This window comes from Bufo bufo, chromosome 9 (assembly GCF_905171765.1).
Source record: "Bufo bufo chromosome 9, aBufBuf1.1, whole genome shotgun sequence".
In the NCBI taxonomy this organism is placed as follows: domain Eukaryota; kingdom Metazoa; phylum Chordata; class Amphibia; order Anura; family Bufonidae; genus Bufo; species Bufo bufo.
In genome coordinates, this window is record NC_053397.1 from 92558114 (window position 1) to 92582933 (window position 24820).

The window sequence follows — 24820 nt, forward strand, 5'->3', positions numbered from 1 at the left end:
CACCCCTCAATCAGTATTTGGCGGAAACAGGCTATACAGGGTGGGCCATTTATATGGATACACCTTAATAAAATGGGAATGGTTGATGATATTAACTTCCTGTTTGTGGCACATTAGTATATGTGAGGGGGGAAACTTTTCAAGATGGGTGGTGACTTGAGCAAACACCTGGATGTTCGGGTTCGAGAAGTTCGGCCGAACTTCCCGGAAATGTTCGGGTTCGGGATCCGAACCCGACCCGAACTTCGTCCCGAACCCGAACCCCATTGAAGTCAATGGGGACCCGAACTTTTCAGCACTAAAAAGGCTGTAAAACAGCCCAGGAAAGAGCTAGAGGGCTGCAAAAGGCAGCAACATGTAGGTAAATCCCCTGCAAACAAATGTGGATAGGGAAATGAATTAAAATAAAAATAAAATAAATAAAAATTAACCAATATCAATTGGAGAGAGGTCCCATAGCAGAGAATCTGGCTTCAAGTCAGCAGAGAATCAGTCTCTTCATGCCATAGCAGAGAATCTGGCTTCACGTCACCCACCACTGTAACAGTCCATTGTCATATATTTAGGCCCCGGCACCCAGGCAGAGGAGAGAGGTCCCGTAACAGAGAACCTGGCTTCATGTCAGCAGAGAATCAGTCTGCATGTCCTAGCAGAGAATCATGCTTTACGTCACCCAACACTGGAACAGTCCATTGTCAGATATTTAGGCCCAGGCACCCAGGCAGAGGAGAAAGGTCCCGTAACAGAGAATCTGGCTTCATGTCAGCAGAGAATCAGTCTGCATGTCATAGCAGAGAATCAGGCTTTATGTCACCCAACACTGGAACAGTCCATTGTCAGATATTTAGGCCCAGGCACCCAGGCAGAGGAGAGAGGTCCCGTAACAGAGAATCTGGCTTCATGTCAGCAGAGAATCAGTCTGCATGTAATAGCAGAGAATCAGGCTTCACGTCACCCACCACTGTAACAGGCCACTGTCAGATATTTTTAGGCCCCGGCACCCAGACAGAGGAGAGGTTCATTCAACTTTGGGTTGCCCCGCAATATAATGGTAAAATGAAAATAAAAATAGGATTGAATGAGGAAGTGCCCTGGAGTACAATAATATATTGTTAAGGGGAGATAGTTAATGTCTAATCTGCACAAGGGATGGACAGGTCCTGTGGGATCCATGCCTGGTTCATTTTTATGAACGTCAGCTTGTCCACATTGGCTGTAGACAGGCGGCTGCGTTTGTCTGTAATGACGCCCCCTGCCGTGCTGAATACACGTTCAGACAAAACGCTGGCCGCCGGGCAGGCCAGCACCTCCAAGGCATAAAAGGCTAGCTCTGGCCACGTGGACAATTTGGAGACCCAGAAGTTGAATTGGGCCGAACCATCAGTCAGTACGTGGAGGGGTGTGCACAGGTACTGTTCCACCATGTTATTGAAATGTTGCCTCCTGCTAACACGTTCCGTATCAGGTGGTGGTGCAGTTAGCTGTGGCGTGGTGACAAAACTTTTCCACATCTCTGCCATGCTAACCCTGCCCTCAGAGGAGCTGGCCGTGACACAGCTGCGTTGGCGACCTCTTGCTCCTCCTCTGCCTTGGTCTTGGGCTTCCACTTGTTCCCCTGTGACATTTGGGAATGCTCTCAGTAGCGCGTCTACCAATGTGCGCTTGTACTCGCGCATCTTACTATCACGCTCCAGTGCATGAAGTAAGGTGGGCACATTGTCTTTGTACCGTGGATCCAGCAGGGTGGCAACCCAGTAGTCCGCACACGTTAAAATGTGGGCAACTCTGCTGTCGTTGCGCAAGCACTGCAGCATGTAGTCGCTCATGTGTGCCCGGCTGCCCAGAGGTAAGGACAAGCTGTCCTCTGTGGGAGGCGTATCGTCATCGTCCTGCGTTTCCCACTAAGCCACGCACCAGTGATGGGCCCAAGCTGCGTTGGGTGCCAGCCCGCTGTGAACCTGCTTCATCCTCATCCCCCTCCACCTCCTCCTCGTCCTCCAGTAGTGGGCCCTGTCTGGCCACACTTGTACCTGGCCTCTGCTGTTGCAAAAAACCTCCCTCTGAGTCACTTCGAAGAGACTGGCCTGAAAGTGCTAAAAATGACCCCTCTTCCTCCTCCTCCTCCTGGGCCACCTCTTCTTCCATCATCGCCCTAAGTGTTTTCTCAAGGAGACATAGAAGTGGTATTGTAACGCTGATAACGGCGTCATAGACACTGGCCATGTTGGTGGAGTACTCGAAACAGCGCAACAGGGCACACAGGTGTCGCATAAAGGCCCAGTCATTGGTGGTGAAATGGTGCTGTTCCGCAGTGCGACTGACACGTGCGTGGTGCAGCTGAAACTCCACTTTGGCCTGCTGCTGCTCGCACAGTCTGTCCAGCATGTGCAAGGTGGAGTTCCACCTGGTGGGCACGTCGCATATGAGGCGGTGAGCGGGAAGGCCGAAGTTACGCTGTAGCGCAGACAGGCGAGCAGCGGCAGGATGTGAACGCCGGAAGCGCGAACAGACGGCCCGCACTTTATGCAGCAGCTCTGACATGTCAGGGTAGTTGTGAATGAACTTCTGCACCACCAAATTCAGCACATGCGCCAGGCAAGGGATGTGCGTCAAACCGGCTAGTCCCAGAGCTGCAACGAGATTTTGCCCATTATCGCACCCCACCAGGCCGGGCTTGAGGCTCACCGGCAGCAACCACTCGTCGGTCTGTTGTTCTTTACCCCCCCACAACTCCTGTGCGGTGTGGGGCCTGTCCCCCAAACATATGAGTTTCAGAACGGCCTGCTGACGTTTACCCCGGGCTGTGCTGAAGTTGGTGGTGAAGGTGTGTGGCTGACTGGATGAGCAGGTGGAAGAAGAGGAGGAGGAAGCTGAGTAGGAGGAGACAGAAGGCAAAGAATGTTGCCCTGCGATCCTTGGCGGCGGAAGGACGTGCGCCAAACAGCTCTCCGCCTGGGGCCCAGCCGCCACTACATTTACCCAGTGTGCAGTTAGGGAGATATAGCGTCCCTGGCCGTGCTTACTGGTCCACGTATCTGTGGTTAGGTGGACCTTGCCACAGATGGCGTTGCGCAGTGCACACTTGATTTTATCGGATACTTGGTTGTGCAGGGAAGGCACGACTCTCTTGGAGAAGTAGTGCCGGCTGGGAACAACATACTGTGGGACAGCAAGCGACATGAGCTGTTTGAAGCTGTCTGTGTCCACCAGCCTAAATGACAGCATTTCATAGGCCAGTAGTTTAGAAATGCTGGCATTCAGGGCCAGGGATCGAGGGTGGCTAGGTGGGAATTTACGCTTTCTCTCAAATGTTTGTGAGATGGAGAGCTGAACGCTGCCGTGTGACATGGTTGAGATGCTTGGTGACGCAGGTGGTGGTGTTGGTGGTACATCCCATGTTTGCTGTGCGGCAGGTGCCAACGTTCCTCCAGAGGCGGAGGAAGAGGCCGAGGCGGCGGCAGCAGCAGAAGAGGCCGAGGCGGCAGCAGCAGAAGAGGTAGCAGGGGGAGCCTGAGTGACTTCCTTGTTTTTAAGGTGTTTACTCCACTGCAGTTCATGCTTTGCATGCAGGTGCCTGGTCATGCAGGTTGTGCTAAGGTTCAGAACGTTAATGCCTCGCTTCAGGCTCTGATGGCACAGCGTGCAAACCACTCGGGTCTTGTCGTCAGCACATTGTTTGAAGAAGTGCCATGTCAGGGAACTCCTTGAAGCTGCCTTTGGGGTGCTCGGTCCCAGATGGCGGCGGTCAGTAGCAGACGGAGTCTCTTGGCGGCGGGTGTTCTGCTTTTGCCCACTGCTCCCTCTTTTGCTACGCTGTTGGCTCGATCTCACCACTGCCTCTTCCTCCGAACTGTGAAAGTCAGTGGCACGACCTTCATTCCATGTGGGGTCTAGGACCTCATCGTCCCCTGAATCGTCTTCCACCCAGTCTTGATCCCTGACCTCCTGTTCAGTCTGCACACTGCAGAAAGACGCAGCAGTTGGCACCTGTGTTTCGTCATCATCAGAGACGTGCTGAGGTGGTATTCCCATGTCCTCATCATCAGGAAACATAAGTGGTTGTGCGTTAGTGCATTCTATCTCTTCCACCCCTGGGGAAGGGCTAGGTGGATGCCCTCGGGAAACCCTGGCAGCAGAGTCTTCAAACAGCATAAGAGACTGCTGCATAACTTGAGGCTCAGACAGTTTCCCTGATATGCATAGGGGTGATGTGACAGACTGATGGGCTTGGTTTTCATGCGCCATCTGTGCGCTTTCTGCAGAAGACTGGGTGGGAGATAATGTGAACGTGCTGGATCCACTGTCGGCCACCCAATTGACTAATGCCTGTACCTGCTCAGGCCTTACCATCCTTAGAACGGCATTGGGCCCCACAAAATATCGCTGTAAATTCTGCTGGCTACTGGGACCTGAGGTAGTTGGTTCACTAGGACGTGTGGCTGTGGCAGAACGGCCACGTCCTCTCCCAGCACCAGAGGGTCCACTAACACCACCACGACCATGTCCGCGTCCGCGTCCCTTACTAGATGTTTTCCTCATTGTTACCGTTCACCACAATAAGAAAAATATTATTCGGGCCAATGTATTGAATTAAAATTCAGGCCTTTTTTTACAGACACCTAACACTATCTGGCTATCTATTTAGGTACCGTATTACACTAATACAGGCACACCAGTAATGACAGATTTAGCTGAATATAAATTTGAGGCCTATTATTTAGGCGCTGGGTGACAGGTAGAGTTGAGCGAACACCTGGATGTTCGGGTTCGACGAGTTCGGCCGAACTTTCGAAAAATGTTCGGGTTCGGGATCCGAACTCGACCCGAACTTCATCCCGAACCCGAACCCCATAGAAGTCAATGGGGACCCGAACTTTTGGGCACTAAAAAGGCTGTAAAACACACCCGGAAAGGGCTAGAGGGCTGCAAAAGGCAGCAAAATGTAGTTAAATCCCCTGCAAACAAATGTAGATAGGGAAATAATGAGTTAACATAAAATAAATAAAAATTAAACAATATTAATTGGAGTGAGGTCCCATAGCACAGAATCAGGCTTCAAGTCACCCACCAATGGAGAAGGTCACTTACTATTATTTTGACCACAGCACCCAGACAAAGGAGAGAGGTCCCACAGCAGAGAACCAGGCATCATATCACCCACCACAGGAGTAGGCCACCATTTAGTTACTTTGACCCCTACACCCAGACGGAGGAGAGAGGTTACACAGCAGAGAATCAGGCATTTAGATCACCCACCACAGGAGTAGGCCACCATTGAATCAGACCCCGGCAACCATGTCAGATGGCACAAGCATAAGCTTTATATCAATCAGCACAGGAGAAGGCGACTTTGACAGACTTTGACCCCTACACCCGGACGGAGGAGAGAGGTTTCAAAGCAGAGAATCAGGCATTTAGATCACCCACCACAGGAGTAGGCCCCAATTTAATGGGACCCCGGCAACCATGTCAGATGGCACAACCATCAGCTTCATATCAATCAGCACAGGAGAAGGCGACTTTGAAAGACTTTGACCCCTACACCCAGATGGAGGAGAGAGGTTTCACAGCAGAGAATCAGGCATCATATCAACCACCACAGGAGAAGCCACCATTTAGTTACTTTGACCCCTGCACCCAGGAAGAGGAGAGAGGCACCACAGCACATATTCTGGCATCATATCAGCCACCACAGGAGAAGCCACCATTGAGTTACTTTGACCCCCGCACCCAGGAAGAGGAGAGAGGCACCACAGCACATATTCTGGCATCATATCAGCCACCACAGGAGAAGCCACCATTGAGTTACTTTGACCCCCGCACCCAGGAAGAGGAGAGAGGCACCACAGCACATATTCTGGCATCATATCAGCCACCACAGGAGAAGCCACCATTGAGTTACTTTGACCCCTGCACCCAGGAAGAGGAGAGAGGCCCCACAGCACATATTCTGGCATCATATCAGCCACCACAGGAGAAGCCACCATTTAGTTACTTTGACCCCTTCACCCAAACAGAGGAGAGAGGTTCCACATCAGAGAATCAGGCATCATATCAACCACCACAGGAGTAGGCCACAATTTAATGGGACCCCGGCAACCATGTCAGATGGCACAACCATCAGCTTCATATCAATCAGCACAGGAGAAGGCGACTTTGAAAGACTTTGACCCCTACACCCAGACGGAGGAGAGAGGTTTCACAGCAGAGAATCAGGCATTTAGATCACCCACCACAGGAGTAGGCCCCCATTGAATCAGACCCTGGCAACCATGTCAGATGGCACAACCATCAGCTTTATATCAATCAGCACAGGAGAAGCCACCATTGAGTTACTTTGACCCCTGCACCCAGGAAGAGGAGAGAGGCCCCACAGCACATATTCTGGCATCATATCAGCCACCACAGGAGAAGCCACCATTGAGTTACTTTGACCCCCGCACCCAGGAAGAGGAGAGAGGCACCACAGCACATATTCTGGCATCATATCAGCCACCACAGGAGAAGCCACCATTGAGTTACTTTGACCCCTGCACCCAGGAAGAGGAGAGAGGCCCCACAGCACATATTCTGGCATCATACTAACCACCACAGGAGAAGCCACCATTGAGTTACTTTGACCCCTGCACCCAGGAAGAGGAGAGAGGCCCCACAGCACATATTCTGGCATCATATCAGCCACCACAGGAGAAGCCACCATTGAGTTACTTTGACCCCCGCACCCAGGAAGAGGAGAGAGGCACCACAGCACATATTCTGGCATCATATCAGCCACCACAGGAGAAGCCACCATTGAGTTACTTTGACCCCCGCACCCAGGAAGAGGAGAGAGGCACCACAGCACATATTCAGGCATCATATCACACACCACAGGAGAAGGCCTCTTTCAGTGATTTAGGCCTTTGGACCCAGACAGAGGAGAGAGGCACCACAGCACATATTCTGGCATCATATCAGCCACCACAGGAGAAGCCACCATTGAGTTACTTTGACCCCTGCACCCAGGAAGAGGAGAGAGGCCCCACAGCACATATTCTGGCATCATATCAGCCACCACAGGAGAAGCCACCATTTAGTTACTTTGACCCCTGCACCCAGGAAGAGGAGAGAGGCACCACAGCACATATTCTGGCATCATATCAACCACCACAGGAGAAGCCACCATTGAGTTACTTTGACCCCTTCACCCAAACAGAGGAGAGAGGTTCCACATCAGAGAATCAGGCATCATATCAACCACCACAGGAGTAGGCCACAATTTAGTTTATTTGACCCCTGCACCCAGGAAGAGGAGAGAGGCCCCACAGCACATATTCTGGCATCATATCATACACCACAGGAGAAGGCCTCTTTCAGTGATTTAGGCCTTTGGACCCAGACAGAGGAGAGAGGTCAGAGATTAGCTTCATATCCCCCAGCACAGCAGAAGACCGCTTTATTTGACTTAGGCCTCAGCACCCAGACAGAAGACAGAGGTAGCATGGCAGAGGTTATGGCTTCATGTCACCCGTTAGTTTAACCGGCCACTTTCATCTGGTTAGGCCCCGGCGCCCAGACAGAGAAGAGTTTCATTCAACTGTGGGTTTCATAAAATTTGTATCAAATAAAGAAGTGGCCCGTAGCACAACAAGACATGTTTTAGGCAGTTAATAAGGACTACTCTGCACAAGGGAGGGACAGGTCCTGTGGGATCCATGCCTGGTTCATCTTTATGAAGGTCAGCTTGTCCACGTTGGCTGTGGACAGGCGGCTGCGCTTGTCAGTAATGACGCCCCCTGCCGTGCTGAATACGCGTTCAGATAAAACGCTGGCCGCCGGGCAGGAAAGCACCTCCAAGGCATAACATGCTAACTCTGGCCACGTGGACAATTTCGAAACCCAGTAGTTGAATGGGGCCGAACCATCCGTCAGGATGTGGAGGGGTGTGCAGACATACTGTTCAACCATGTTAGTGAAATGCTGCCTCCTGCTAACACGTTCCGTATCAGGTGTCGGTGCAGATAGCTGTGGCGTGGAGACAAAACTTTTCCACATTTCTGCCATGCTAACCCTGCCCTCAGATGAGCTGGCCGTGACACAGCTGCGTTGGCGACCTCTTGCCACTCCTCTGCCTTCACCTTCCACCTGTTCCCCTGTGACATGTGGGAATGCTCTCAAGAGCGCCTCTATCAGCGTGCGCTTGTACTCGCGCATCTTACGGTCGCGCTCCAGTTCAGGAATTAAAGTGGGCACATTGTCTTTATACCGGGGATCCAGCAGGGTGGCCACCCAGTAGTCTGCACACGTTAAAACGTGGGCAACTCTGCTGTCGTTGCGCAGGCATTGGAGCATATATTCGCTCATGTGGGCCAGGCTACCCATGGGTAAGGACAAGCTGTCCTCTGTGGGAGGCGTATCGTCATCGTCCACCGTATCCCCCCAGCCACGCACCAGTGATGGGCCTGGGCTGCCACCCCGCTGTGAACTTGCGTCATCCTCATCCCCCTCCACCTCCTCCTCCTCCTCATCCTCCTCGTCCTCCAGTACAGTGCCTTGGCTGGCGACTTGTGAACCTGTCCTCTGCTGCTTAAACAAACCTCCCTCTGAGCCACTTCGAACAGACTGGCCCGAAAGTGTTAGAAACGAGCCCTCATCCTCCTCCTCCTCCTCCACCTGGGCCACCTCCTCTAACATCATTGCCCTAAGTGTTTTCTCAAGGAGACATAGAAGTGGTATTGTAACGCTGATAACAGTGTCATCGCCACTGGCCATGTTGGTGGAGTACTCGAAACAGCGCAGCAGGGCACACAGGTCTCGCATGGAGGCCCAATCATTGGTGGTGAAGTGGTGCTGTTCGGCAGTACGACTGACGCGAGCGTGCTGCAGCTGAAACTCCACTATGGCCTGCTGCTGCTCGCACAGTCTCTCCAGCATGTGCAAGGTGGAGTTCCACCGGGTGGGCACGTCGCATATGAGGCGGTGAGCGGGAAGGCCGAAGTTCCGCTGTAGCGCAGACAGGCGAGCAGCGGCAGGATGTGAACGGCGGAAGCGCGCACAGACGGCCCGCACTTTATGCAGCAGCTCTGACATGTTGGGGTAGTGGTGAATGAACCTCTGCACCACCAAGTTCAGCACATGCGCCAGGCAAGGGATGTGCGTCAAACCGGCTAGTCCCAGAGCTGCCATGAGATTTCGCCCATTATCGCATACCACCAGGCCTGGCTTGAGGCCCACCGGCAGAAACCACTCGTCGGTCTGTTGTTCAATACCCCACCACAACTCCTTTGCGCTGTGGGGCCTGTCCCCCAAACATATGAGTTTCAGAATGGCCTGCTGACGTTTACCCCGGGCTGTGCTGAAGTTGGTGGTGAAGGTGTGTGGCTGACCGGATGAGCTGGTGGAAGCAGTGGAGGAGGAAGCCGAGTAGGAGGAGGAGGCTACAGGAGGCAGAGAATGATGCCCTGCGATCCTAGGGGGCGGAAGGACGTGCGCCAAGGAACTGTCCGCCGGGGGCCCAGCCGCCACTACATTCATCCAGTGTGCAGTTAGTGAGATATAGCGTCCCTGGCCGTGCTTACTGGTCCACGTATCTGTGGTTAGGTGGACCTTGCCACAAATGGCGTTGCGCAGTGCACACTTGATTTTATCGGACACTTGCATGTGCAGGGAAGGCACGGCTGTCTTGGAGAAGTAGTGGCGGCTGGGAACCACATACTGCGGGACAGCATGGCCATCAGCTGTTTGAAGCTGTCTGTATCCACCAGCCGGAATGACAGCATTTCAAAGGCCAGCAGTTTAGAAATGCTGGCGTTCAGGCCAAGGGCTCGAGGGTGACTCGGGGGGAATTTGCGCTTCCTCTCTAAGGTTTGAGATATTGAGAGCTGAACGCTGCTGTGTGATATAGTGGAGACGCTAGTTGACGGTGGCGGTGGTGGTGGTGTCGGTGGCACATCCTCTGTTTGCTGCTCGGCAGGTGGCAACATTCCTCTCGAGGCGGAAGCCGAGGCAGCAGCGGTAGAGGGAGCAGGGGGAGCCTCAGCGAGTGCCTGGTTTTTAAGGTGTGTACCCCACTGCAGTTCATGCTTTGCATGTAGATGCCTGGTCATGCAGGTTGTGCTGAGGTTCAGAACGTTAATGCCTCGCCTCAGGCTCTGATGGCAGAGCGTGCAAGTCACTCGGGTCTTGTCGGTAGGACATTGTTTAAAGAAGTGCCATGCCAGGGAACTCTTTGAAGCTGCCTTTGTGGGGCTGGGTCCCTGTTGGCGATGTCCAGTAGCAGGCGAACTCTGGGGGCGGCGGCTCGTCTGCTTTGGCCCCCTGCTCCCTCTTTGGCTTCGCTGTTGTCTCGGTCTCACCACTACCTCTTCCTCTGAACTGTGAAAGTCATCGCCACGACCTTCAGTCCATGTGGGGTCTAAGACCTCATCGTCCTCTGCATCGTCTTCCACCCAGTCTCCCTCCCTGACCTCCTCCTGTTCAGTCTGCACACTGCAAAAAGACGCGGCAGTGGGCACCTGTGTTTCGTCATCATCAGAGAGTCGGTGACTCTGCTGTGGTGGTATTCCCATGTCCTCTTCATCTGGAGACATAAGTGGTTGTGCGTCAGTGCATGGTATGTCTTCCTCCACTGGGGAAGGGCTAGGTGGACGCCCCTGGGAAACCCTGGAAGCAGAGTCTTCAAACAGAAGAAGAGACTGCTGCATAACTTGTGGCTCAGACCGTTTCCCTGATATGCTTGGGGGTGATGTGACAGACTGATGGGCTTGGTTTTCAGGTGCCACCTGTGCGCTTTCCGCAGAAGACTGGGTGGAAGACCATGTGGTGAACGTGCTGGAAGCACTGTCGGCCACCCAATCGATTAATGCCTGTACCTGCTCAGGCCTTACCATCCTAAGAGCGGCATTGGGCCCCACGAGATATTGCGGTACATTCTGCCGGCTAGTTGAGGGAGTTCGTTCCCTACTGTGTGCGCCTGGGGCCGAACGGCCACGTCCTCTACCAGCAACAGAGGCTCCACGGACACCACCACGACCGCGTCCTCGTCCCTTAATAGTATTTTTCTTCATTGTTGCGATTCAACTCGCACCACAATGAAATATATTATTTTTTATAAGCAAAATCCCCTCACTGGAATACTTTCAGTCTTTTGACTGTATGGATTACAGATGGAATGACTGTTATATGTGAGTACCGCTTTCTTTGACAGATTCTAGTATGGGTACATATATGTTTTCCCAACCCCAGCACATTAGTTTGCTAATTCCAGATGTATGAAACGCAGGCCTAACTGTATCTAGTATATTGAACGCCAGATAAACTAACTTGGCCTTTTTTAAATAAAAAAAATTCCCTCACTGGAATACTTTCAGTCTTTTGACTGTATGGATTACAGATGGAATGACTGTTATATGTGAGTACCGCTTTCTTTGACAGATTCTAGTATGGGTACATATATGTTTTCCCAACTCCAGCACATTAGTTTGCTAATTCCAGATGTATGAAACGCAGGCCTAACTGTATCTAGTATATTGAACGCCAGATAAACTAACTTGGCCTTTTTTAAATAAAAAAAATCCCCTCACTGGAATACTTTCAGTCTTTTGACTGTATGGATTACAGATGGAATGACTGTTATATGTGAGTACCGCTTTCTTTGACAGATTCTAGTATGGGTACATATATGTTTTCCCAACCCCAGCACATTAGTTTGCTAATTCCAGATGTATGAAACGCAGGCCTAACTGTATCTAGTATATTGAACGCCAGATAAACTAACTTGGCCTTTTTTAAATAAAAAAAAAATTCCCTCACTGGAATACTTTATGGCTTTTCACTGTATGGATTACAGGTGGACTGGTATTAGTAGGGGTGACACAAGCACACCCAAGTCCCTGATGTAGGATTTCTATGGCACAGACCACTATTACAAGTGATTAATGGACGTTGGGAGAGATTGTGCTGCAGCACTAGTCCCAAGATGGCCGCCGCCTATCAGCCCAGTAACATGTGCCACAAAATGGTCTGCACAACCTTTAAAAAAAATAGCCTTGGACTGTGCTGCTAAATCGCTATTGGTCTGAATCCCAGGTGTAGATGTCTGACTTGTTTGGAGCTTTGGAATGCACACTGTGGCAGCTTCTGCTGCAGCACTACAAGTCGCAAAATGGCGGCCGGCGGTCAGCCCAGGTACATGTGGATGGAAAAATCACTCTGGCCACTCTAAAAATAGCCAATCCCTATCAAAAAAGCAGCTCAGCTGCAGTTGTTCAGATGAATCACAGGTGGAGGAGAGAAATTTGCTTCCAGTTATTCAATTATCCCTGCCTATTCTCGCCCTAGCATCAGCTGTGTCTATCCCTGTTCTATTCACATCGGGAGTGAGCACGTCCCGACGTGCGCACAAGCTTATAAAGAGGCTGAGTCACATGCTGCACTTGGCCAATCACAGCCTTGCCAATAGTAGGCATGGCTGCGATGGCATCTTAGGGCAAGTAGTATGATGCATGTTGATTGGCTGCTTTGCAGCCTTTCAAAATGCGCCAAAATACATGCCGAACGACGAACCCGAACTTTTACGAAAAAGTTCGGGTTCGGGTCCGTGTCACGAACACCCCAAAATTCGGTACGGACCCGAACTATGCTCGAACTGTTCGCTCAACACTAGTGACAGGTAAACGTTTACGGACAGAATTAGACTTGGATCTGCACTGTAGCGTGTGTGTGAAGTTCTTGAGAATTACCCTATCAGCACCTTGAATCTAATATACCCTTTTAGGGATAGATTTAAAGTAGGCCTGATACAGCAGAAACCACTAATTTTAAGAATTGCAAATTTGGGAATTGTTTTTCAACCCAGAACAAAAACTGTGCTTTGACGGACAGTAAAAATAACTTGACCAGCTAAAACAGTACAGATTTGGATGAATATAAATGTGAGGCCTATTTTTTAGGCGCTGGGTGACAGGTATACGTTTAATCACAGAATTAGACTTGGATCTGCACTGTAGCGTGTGTGTGAAGTTCTTGAGAATTACCCTATCAGCACCTTGAATCTAATATACCCTTTTAGGGATATATTTAAAGTAGGCCTGATACAGCAGAAACCACTAATTTTGAGAATTGCAAATTTGGGAATTGTTTTTCAACCCAGAACAAAAACTGTGCTTTGACGGACACTAAATAACTTGACCAGCTAAAGCAGTAATGACAGATTTGGATTAATATAAATGTGAGGCCTATTTTTTAGGCGCTGGGTGACAGGCTCAACTTGCCCCTGATGTAGTATATGGCCAAAAAATAACCACACTATTGATGGTTAAATGCACTTGATGAAAGCTTGACCCTGATGTAGGATATAGCAAAAAATAACCACACTATTGATGGTTAAATGTACTTGGTGGCAGCTTGTGCTGGCGCACAAGCAAGCCACAAAATGGCCGCCGATCACCCCAGAAAAAAGTGACTGAAAAACGCTCTGGGCACCCTAAAAACACTGAGCAATTGAATAGCAGCAGTTCAATGATCCACAGCTGTAGATCAATCACTGAATGAAGTCTTTTGGAGGAGTTAATCACTGCCTAATCTCGCCCTAACGTCGCAGCTGCAACCTCTCCCTACACTTGTATCAGCAGAGTGACGTGCAGCGCTATGTGACCCAAGCTTATATAGAGGCTGGGTCACATGCTGCACTGGCCAATCACAGCCATGCCAATAGTAGGCAAGGCTGTGATGGCCTCTTGGGGCAAGTAGTATGATGCTTGTTGATTGGCTGCTTTGCAGCCTTTCAAAAAGCGCCAAGAAAGCGCCGAACACCGAACTCGAACCCGGACTTTTATGAAAATGTTCGGGTTCGGGTCCGTGTCACGGACACCCAAAAATTCGGTACGAACCCGAACTATACAGTTCGGGTTCGCTCATCCCTAGTGGTGACCATAACGGCCATTTTGAAGTCGGCCATTTTGAATCCAACTTTTGTTTTTTCAATAGGAAGAGGGTCATGTGACACATCAAACGTATTGGGAATTTCACAAGAAAAACAATGGTGTGCTTGGTTTTAACGTAACTTTATTCTTTCATGAGTTATTTATATGTTTCTCTTTGTTTACAGCCATTGACATGTCGCCGAGGTTAACATGTTAGGAGCGGATAGAAATTGTGTTGATGTCTGGTGAACGCAGTAACGGGGTCATTGCAGCAGATTTCAATGCAAGACACCCTACGAGACCACCCATCTCCCATGCTACAGTTAGCAAACTGCTTGCTAAGTTTTGTGAAACTGGTTCAGTGTTGGATTTGCCAAAATGTGGACGCATGAAATCTGTTTCTAATGAAGAAACATCAGTGGCTGTCCTAGCTTCATTCAGCAAGAGCCCACAGCGTAGCACTCGCCGCATGTCACTGGAGAGTGGCATTAGTCAAACATCCCTTCGGCGGATATTAGCTTCTCACAAATGGCACCCTTACAAACTCCAGCTACTGCAGCATCTCAACGAGGATGACCCAGATCGGCTCACTGAATTTGCAGAATGGGCAAAACAAAAATTGGAACAGGACCCTCAGTTTACGCATTAGATTTTGTTCAGTAATGAGGCAAACTTTTATGTGAATGGTGAAGTTAATAAACAAAACCACCACTATTGGTCTGACACTAACCCACATTGGATAGATCCCTCCAAGACTGTTGGAACCAAAAAAATTGATGGTATGGTATATGGGGTACAAAAATAGTGGGGCCATTGTTCATCAATGGAGACCTCAAGGCCACTGGATATGCGAAATTGCTACATGATGATGTGTTTCCCTCTTTATGCACTGAAGCTGGCACGTTCCCTGAGTTTTTCCAGCAAGATGGTGCACCACCACATTATGGGTGTCAGGTCCGAGCATTCCTAGATGAACAGTTTCCTGGAAAGTGGATTGGTCGTCGTGGGCCAGTTGAATGGCCCCCAAGGTCTCCCGATCTGACCCCCTTAGACTTTTATCTTTGGGGTCATCAGAAGGCAATTGTCTATGCTGTGAAGATACGAGATGTGCAGCACCTGAAGCTACGGATACTGGAAGCCTGTGCTAGCATTTCTCCTGCGGTGTTGCTATCAGTGTGTGAAGAGTGGGAGAAGAGGGTTGCATTGACAATCCAACACAATGGGCAGCACATTGAACACATTTTATAAGTGGTCAGAAACTTGTAAATAACTCATGAAAGAATAAGGTTACGTTAAAACCAAGCACACCATTCTTTTTCTTGTGAAATTCCCAATAAGTTTGATGTGTCACATGACCCTCTTCCTATTGAAAAAACAAAAGTTGGATTCAAAATGGCCGACTTCAAAATGGCCGCCATGGTCACCACCCATCTTGAAAAGTTTCCCCCCTCACATATACTAATGTGCCACAAACAGGAAGTTAATATCACCAACCATTCCCATTTTATTAAGGTGTATCAATATAAATGGCCCACCCTGTGTGTGTGTGTGTGTGTGTATATATATATACAGTCGTGTGAAAAAATTAGGACACCCTTTGAAAGCATGTGGTTTTTTGTAACATTTTTAATAAATGGTTATTTCATCTCCGTTTCAACAATACAGAGAGATTAAAGTAATCCAACTAAACAAAGAAAACTGAAGAAAAGTCTTTTCAAGATCTTCTGTAAATGTCATTCTACAAAAATGCCTATTCTAACTGAGGAAAAAGATAGGACACCCTCACATGTATTCCCTCTTAAATTGGCTCAGATCTCACACAGGTATATCACACCAGGTGCACATAATTAGTAGATCGTTACTCTGCATGTTGAATGAGGCTTGCCCTATTTAAACCTCAGACATTTAGTTTGGTGTGCTCCTGACTGTTGAAGTGAGAGTGAGCACCATGGTGAGAGCAAAAGAGCTGTCAGAGGACTTCAGAAAAAAGATTGTAGCAGCCTATGAGTCTGGGAAGGGATTTAAAAAGATCTCAAAAGATTTTGAAATCAGCCATTCCACTGTCCGGAAGATAGTCTACAAGTGGAGGGCTTTCAAAACAACTGCCAACATGCCCAGGACTGGTCGCCCCAGCAAGTTCACCCCAAGAGCAGACCGCAAGATGCTAAAAGAGGTATCCAAAAACCCTAAAGTGTCATCTCGAGAACTACAGCAGGCTCTGGCTACTGTTGATGTAGAAGTACATGCCTCTACAATCAGAAAGAGACTGTACAAGTTTAACTTGCATGGGAGGTGTGCAAGGAGGAAACCTTTGCTTTCCAAGAGAAACATCGAGGCCAGACTGACATTTGCCAGCGATAAAGTTGACAAAGACCAGGACTTCTGGAATAATGTTCTTTGGACAGATGAGTCCAAAATTGAATTATTTGGACACAACAGCAGAGGACATGTTTGGCGTAAACCAAACACAGCATTCCAAGAAAAGAACCTCATACCAACTGTGAAGCATGGAGGTGGAAGTGTCATGGTTTGGGGCTGCTTTGCTGCAGCAGGACCTGGTCAGCTCACCATCATAGAATCCACGATGAATTCTACTGTGTATCAGAAGGTGCTTGAAGAACATGTGAGACCATCAGTTAGAAAATTAAAGCTGAAGTGGAACTGGACCATGCAACATGACAATGACCCAAAACATACTAGTAAATCAACCAAAGATTGGCTGAAAAAGAAGAAATGGAGAGTCCTGGAATGGCCAAGTCAAAGTCCAGATTTGAATCCCATTGAGATGCTGTGGGGTGACTTGAAAAGGGCTGTACGTGCAAGAAACCCCTCAAACATCTCACAGCTGAAAAAGTTCTGCATTGAGGAGTGGGGTAAAATTTCCTCAGATCGATGTCGAAGACTGGTAGATGGCTACAAGAACCGTCTCACTGCAGTTATTTCAGCCAAAGGAGGTAACACTCGCTATTAGGGGCAAGGGTGTCCTATCTTTTTCCTCAGTTAGAATAGGCATTTTTGTAGAATGACATTTACAGAAGATCTTGAAAAGACTTTTCTTCAGTTTTCTTTGTTTAGTCGGATTACTTTAATCTCTCTGTATTGTTGAAACGGAGATGAAATAACCATTTATTAAAAATGTTACAAAAAACCACATGCTTTCAAAGGGTGTCCTAATTTTTTAACAAGACTGTATATATATATATATATATATATATATATATATCCTACTGATTGTCTTATGCTAAGGACTAACTAAGGCTCATTAAATGAATACATGAATTATATATTTTGCTTCATTAATAAATATCTAATTGTATAGGTAATGATCACCAGCTGCATAGAGCTTATCTTTATCTCCTGTCATAAATTTAAAAGTAGACAAGGAGGATTCTTCTCAGACTGGTACATTCATGAGAAGAATAACACTGAAGAGTATAAACCTTTGTGTGACCTTAATTTGGCCTACTCAAGACATACAAAATTGTAACTATAGTCGAGCATGGCTCTTAAAGGCAATGAACATCCATCTTGACAATAATGAATTGGATATGAATGTATTTACCTATGAAAAGGCACAACATAGTCCCTCCTTCCATTCCTCCCCCAGTCCCATTACCTTGCCCCCGGTCTCTATCTGCACTATTACCCTCCCTCCAGTCCCTAGTTTAATCACTCTTTCAACCTTCTAGCCATCTTCTTCCCCAAAACAGTTGCTCCTTCCCCATTGAGGTGCAGCCAATCCCTACGATAGAGCCTGTAGCCGACAGAGAAGTCGGTCCAGTTCTCCATGAACCCAAACCCCTCCTTCCTACACCAATTCCTAAGCCACTTGTTATCCTCCGTAATCTCCCGCTGCCTTTCTTGTGTGGCTCGTGATACAGGTAGTATGTCAGAAAACATTACCTTTGAGGTCGTTGCACTAAGTTTGTGACCTAAATCCCTAAAATCATTTTTAAGTACGCTCCACCTACCTCTAACTTTGGCATTGGTTCTGATATGGACCATGACTGCTGGAACTTCTCCAGCCTCTCCCAGTAATCTGTCAACCCGACCCGAGATGTGTCGAACTCGAGCGCCAGGAAGACAACTTTTTCTGAACGCCATAATTTTGAACATTTTTATGCCAATTGTCTTGTGCAGGGGCAAATTTTTTTGCAGGAAGGGTTGACATTTTTATTGGTACCATATTTGGGTACATATGATTTTTTTTGATCATTCAATATTACACTTTATGGTGCAAGGTGACAAAAAAATTGTTTTGGTTTTATTTTTACCTGAGGGGTGACAACCCCTTTAATGCATTAGACCTATTGGGGGTCATCCACATCGCTATAATCAAACTTAAGCCAGCCTGTATAGATTTCAGCTCGGGTCCCTATTTGTGTATATATATATATATATATATATATATATATATATATAGTAAGGGGTTACACTCTCAGGTAGGGCGGTGATGACAGATTCTCTTGCAGACCACAGGGGTAAAGTCCAAATGTTGCTTTATTTATCACGCTCCGGCAATACAGGCAACCCCAGTTATAATTCACTGGGTAAGGTGAAGGTCCAACACCACAAAACATAAACCAAACTAAAATAAACACCTGCCCGTCTGGGCTCTGGCTAATACAGTGAAGTTCCTAACTCACCTATTGAACACCGTTCACACAGAGAATTCGGCTTCTCTAGCCAGCAGGGCAGCCAGCTTCCCAGACTTTCTCCAGGCATTACTCTCCCCAGACTGACAGCCTGGACTGTGCTTTATTTCCCCTTGATGATCCCAGCTGGCTTCAGCTGGGATCCCTCAGGCTAGGGGAAAACCTGTTCCAGAATGGGGTGGACTGGGGAGGTCCCTGTACTAATCCTACCTTCTCCCAGTCCAATAAAATCCAGCCCATAAACTTAACAAAACTGTCTCAGCAACCTACACATTGCTGAGACCATTTTAACCTTCTGGATTTTATTTACCTCACCCAGTTGAGGAAGCTGGGTGGGATATACACCCCTTCCAGGACTTTACCATACACTTTTCTGATCACCTTACCACAATATATATGTCAACACTTTAAAAAGGGGGACTATAGGCAGGTACCCCCATCCAGGAACTCAGCAGCGACAATTAAACTGGGCTGATAAGGTAGCGCGGGTGCTCACTATAAGTTTTATATTTGCACAAAGTTGTTCTGTGCACATCTGCACTAGGGCTTTCTATTGGGGCTCCAGATATAATCCCGACAAACCTCCTATATGAAAATCAGTGGTTTTACTTTGGTCACCTTTTGGATCCTTTATACCAAGGACGGCCAACCTGTGGCTCTCCAGCTCTCCAGCTGTTGCAAAACTACAACTCCCAGCATGCCTAGACTGCCTACAGCTATCAGCCTACAGCAGGGCATAGTGGGAATCGTAGTTTTACAACAGCTTAAGAGCTTGGCCATCCCTGCTTTATACAAAGGATTCAGCATTGTTAGGCCTCCTGCACACGACCGTTGTGTGCACCCGTGGCCGTTGTGCCGTTTTCCGTTTTTTTTCGCGGACCCATTGACTTTCAATGGGTCCGTGGAAAAAACAGAAAATGCACCGTTTTGCAGCCGCATCCGTGATCCGTGTTTCATGGCCGTGAAAAAAATATGACCTGTCCTATTTTTTTCACGGCCAACGGTTCACGGACCCATTCAAGTCAATGGGTCCGTGAAAGAACACGGATGCACACAAGATTGGCATCCGTGTCCGTGATCCGTGGCCGTAGGTTAGTTTTTATATAGACGGATCCGTCTGCATAAAGCTTTTTCAAAGCTGAGTTTTCACTTCGTGAAAACTCAGAACCGACATTATATTCTAACACAGAAGCGTTCCCATGGTGATGGGGACGCTTCTAGTTAGAATACACTACAAACTGTGTACAAGACTGCCCCCTGCTGCCTGGCAGCACCCGATCTCTTACAGGGGGCCGTGATCAGCACAATTAACCCCTTCAGGTGCGGCACCTGAAAGGGTTAATTGTACTATCATATCCCCCTGTAAGAGATCAGGCCTGCCATGCAGCAGGGGGCAGACCCCCCCCCTCCCCAGTTTGAATATCATTGATGGCCAGTGCGGCCCCCCCCCCCCTCTATTGTAATTATTCGTTGGTGGCACAGTGTGCGCCCCCCCCCTCCCTCCCTCTATTGTAATAATTTGTTGGTGGCACAGTGTGCGCCCCCCATCGGCCCCCCCTCCCTCTATAGCATTAACAACATTGGTGGCCAGTGTGCGGCCTCCCATCTCCCCCCCCCATCATCATTGGTGGCAGCGGAGTTCCGATCGGAGTCCCAGTTTAATCACTGGGGCTCCGATCGGTAACCATGGCAACCAGGACGCTACTACAGTCCTGGTTGCCATGGTTACATAGCAATAGTACAATAGCAGAAGATTCATACTTACCGGCTGCTGCGATGTTCGTGTCCGGCCGGGAGCTCCACCTACTGGTAAGTGACAGCCTCAGGTCTGTGCGGCGCATTGCTAAATGAACTGTCACTTACCAGTAGGAGGAGCTCCCGGCCGGACACGAACATTGCAGCTCCCAGGTAAGTATGAATCTTTTACTATTGTACTATTGCTAGTAACCCGCTGCCACCAATGATCGGGGGGGGGGGAGATGGGAGGCCGCACACTGGCCACCAATGTTGTTAATGCTATAGAGGGAGGGGGGGGCCGATGGGGGGTGCACACTGTGCCACCAACGATTTATTACAATAAAAGGAGGAAGAGGGGGGGGGGCGGGGGGGCGCACACTGTGCCACCAATGATTTATTACAATAGAGGGAGGAAGGGGGGGGGGGGCGGGGGGGCGCACACTGTGCCACCAACGATTTATTACAATAGAGGGAGGAAGTGGGGGGGGCGCACACTGTGCCACCAACGAATTATTACAATAGAGGGAGGAAGGGGGGGGGGGCGCACTGGCCACCAATGATATTCAAACTGGGGAGGGGGGGGGTCTGCCCCCTGCTGCCTGGCAGCCCTGATCTCTTACAGGGGGATATGATAGTACAATTAACCCCTTCAGGTGCGGCACTTAAGGGGTTAATTGTGCTGATCACGGCCCCCTGTAAGAGATCGGATGCTGCTAGGCAGCAGGGGGCAGTCATGTACACAGTTTGTAGTATATTCTAACTAGAAGCGTCCCCATCACCATGGGAACGCCTCTGTGTTAGAATATACTGTCGGAAATGAGGTTTCACGATCTAACTCATATCCGACAGTATATTCTAACATAGGGGCGTTCCCATGGTGATGGGGACGCTTCAAGTTAAAATATACCATCGGATTGGAGAAAACTCCGATCTGATGGTATAAAAGGGACTCCAGACTTTACATTGAAAGTCAATAGGGACGGATCCGTTTGAAATGGCACCATATTGTGTCAACGTCAAACGGATCCGTCCCCATTGACTTGCATTGTAATTCAGGACGGATCCGTTTGGCTCCGCACGGCCAGGCGGACACCAAAACGACTTTTTTTTCATGTCCGTGGATCCTCCAAAAATCAAGGAAGACCCACGGACGAAAAAACGGTCACGGATCACGGAAAAACGGGACCCGTTTTTGCGGACCGCAAAAAAATACGTTCGTGTGCAGGAGGCCTTATAGCTATAAACAGAAGGCATAATGGCAGTGTGAACAGTATCTAAACCAAAGCAAAACATGATGTAAAATAAAAAGGTAACATATGTAAAGTTGGACTTGGTCCATATCTTTTATGACAATACTTTTATATAATGTACAACATGTAGAAACATCTTGAAATTCTTACCTGTGCATGTTGGTAATGCTGACCAGTGTCCATTCACGCAAGTGCTTTGATCTGACCCACTGATGTGAAATCCTGATCTGCAGATGTATTTTACAACATCATCAGTTGCATATATTTCTTGGTTAGAGGATTCAATGATACCATTTTCTATTTTCTGTGGATTCTGGCACTGTATAGCCCCTTGAAAAAAAAATCATATTTTACATTTTCAATACCCTAGGAATGTGCATATTCCATATTTACAAGTAGTGTACCCCATTATGACTAGAGATGAGCGAATTTCCTATTTTCAAATTTGTTCACGCTTCGTTTGCTGGTAAAAGGTGACTTGCGTTATGGATTCCGTAATGCAATTCTATGACGGAATGCATAATGCCTTTAGAGGCACTCCGTTATTCATTCCATCATAATAGAAGTATATGGTCTTCAAAACTAATTTTTTCCGTTATGCAGGGGAGTCCTCTCCTGCATAACGGAAACGGGACGGATCCGTTATGCAGCCCATAGACTTCTATTATAACGAATGAATAACGGAATACCTCTAAAGGCATTCCATTATGCATTCCGTCATAGAATTGCGTTATGGTCCGTGGTAACGGAATCCATAACGCAATTGACCTTTTACCAGTAAACTAATTGCAAATTAATTACATTTAGATATAATCTCATCTTGACCTGCTGGGAATTTTAAATATCAAGAGCTCCATGGATATGTCTTCCTTCCATTGCATAGAGACATATATTCATTCAAGAAATATATAGTCATAAGCGCAAAAAAAAACTGACGCATTCCTAACTGCTGTTTTTTCATCAGCAGAAATAAAAAAGACACACAAGTAAGGGGGAGTTCACATCCCTGTTTCATTTTCCGTTATTCTGATCCTTCAGAAAAACAGAAAATACAGGATCCTGTAAAAAAAAAAATATATATATCCTGTGCTTGAGTTATGCATCATTTGCAAAAAGTGTACATTCCGTATGTCCGTTCTGCAAAAAATAATAAAAAATAAAATGGAACACGTCCTATTCTGGTCCGTTTTGCAGACAAGGACAGGCATTGTTACAATGGATGCATCATGGACGTCACACGGATGTCATCCGTTTTGTGGACTGCAAAATACATACAATCGTGTGCATGAGCATTTATGCACGTAATCCATTTTTTACAGGGCATTTAAAAAAAAACTGTTGCCTCTGCACATTTGGCATCACAGATCGTTTTTTTAGATGGAAAACAATTCCTACATGCAGAACTCCCCCCCTATTTACGGATCTCTGACAGAAATGACTCAAACGGGTGCCAAAGGTACAACAGGATCCGTTTTTTTTTTTGTTTGTTTTTACAGGGCCCTGTGCCTAACTGATGCAAACGAATGCATAGTTGATGCACTGGAACCGTTTTCTTTTACAGGATCGGATTAGGCTACTTTCACACTAGCGTTAATATTTTCCGGTATTTCCGGTATTGTTGTCCTCATTCATTGTCAATGGGGACAAAACGTAACTGAACAGAACGGTAGGCTCCAAAATGCATTCTGTTCTCATACTGAAGAGCAAACCACAGCATGCTTCAGTTTGCTTTTCATCCTGGGATGTGGAGCAAGACGGATCCATCATGACCCACAATGCAAGTCAATGGGGACAAATCCGTTTTCTCTGACACAATAGGAAACGGATCCGTCCCCCATCGACTTTCAATGGAGTTCATGACGGATCCGTCTTGGCTATGTTAAAGGTAATACATCCGGATTCGTTCATAACGGATGCAGATGGTTGTATTATCAGTAACGGAAGCGTTTTTGAACACTCCAGTGGACTTGCAGGTACAGAACCATCTTCCATTACACAGCTTAGTCTGCAACTTTTCAACTCGCTGGAATTTAACGGCGGAAACAACAAACTACAAACAGCGGAAATTCTCAAAAGGTTTTGTCATGCACCAGACTTTCTCAGCAGGGATCAGCAGATGTTGCAAACGAAAAACAAAAAAACTTTATTGGTATCAAGAATATATAAAAGGCTATCTGCCCAGTAAATAAGTTAAAAAGTGAGGGTACGGGATAGTGTGGGACCTCTAATGTGATATACTTGGCTGCCCAGATTTATGCACGCAAGCATCACCCACTTGTTACTGACAGCCATATACTGTGTCAGCAAGCAGACATTTATTGCAGGGGTACCTTCACACACACACCAAGGGTCAGGCATCCATGAACACAATCATCCGTGCCCAATCTGTCTCTCCTGAGAGCTAAGGTACACTGGACTTGCTGGAGCTCCCTAGACCAGGTAACTTTCCCTGCCAACACCTCACACTGTAGGCTATCCTGCTGGTCCTAAATCTCCTAACTCAATGCGTTTCTTTGCTGTAACCACAGCAATTCATCAGGAGTATAAGCGGAGATGATTTAAATGTAACATGAATCACGCACCACTGATGGCGTGCGCGCGATCCCACATAGCCTCCGGCACTGTGACTGAGAATGATAAAATGGTGACACTAGCCCTACACCCAATCTTCTCAGTGGGGGGTGGAGCCGGAAAGAACTGGCTCCTCAGGCAAGCTGGCCAGAATGGCGAGATGTATACTCTTTTGCTTGTGCTCCGACAGGCATATCATTGACATCAATCAGTCTGATGATTACTGAATAGCCATGCTTTTAGACCTCAACGCAGAGTCTGCAACCTCCGGCCGCCGCAAACAGCAGAAGCCGCAGTAGCAGCAGAAGTCAAAGTAGCAGCAGCCGCCAGTTCAGTCTCCTCAACAGAATGGAGCAGTTTCTCCAAGTGTCGCAGCAGGCTGAGGTAAATCTGCAAGCTAAGATCTCCTGCCTTTACACCCAGGTTCAGGCTTATCTAGACACTGGCCTGTCTCCACCGCATACCCTGTTTCCTGGACCCATGGACTTCCAGGAAAGCAGACTAGAACAGTGGCACAAACTGGCATGCTTTCTGTCTTCTTTCTTGTCCGGTCTCCAGTGTCAATTCGGAGAATGTTATCAGTGCTGTAGCCGGCATAGTGACACCCAAATGGATCAAGTTGTGTCCACAACATCACTTTTGTCAAAATGAACCAAGCCTGGATTCGGGAGATATTCACACTCCTGAGGCCAATGAATAGATTTGG

General features: G+C 48.0%; 1 protein-coding gene across 13 annotated transcripts in view; it reads right to left on the reverse strand.

Moving 5' to 3' along the window:
• Positions 1–24820, reverse strand: part of CFH (complement factor H) — a 1589177-nt gene that overhangs the window by 1222603 nt on the left and 341754 nt on the right. For all 13 annotated transcript variants that reach the window (XM_040407275.1, XM_040407278.1, XM_040407279.1 and 10 more), the window contains one exon: positions 21694–21873. In XM_040407275.1, coding sequence (XP_040263209.1) covers positions 21694–21873 — 180 coding nt within the window. The remainder of the gene's footprint in view (positions 1–21693; positions 21874–24820) is intronic.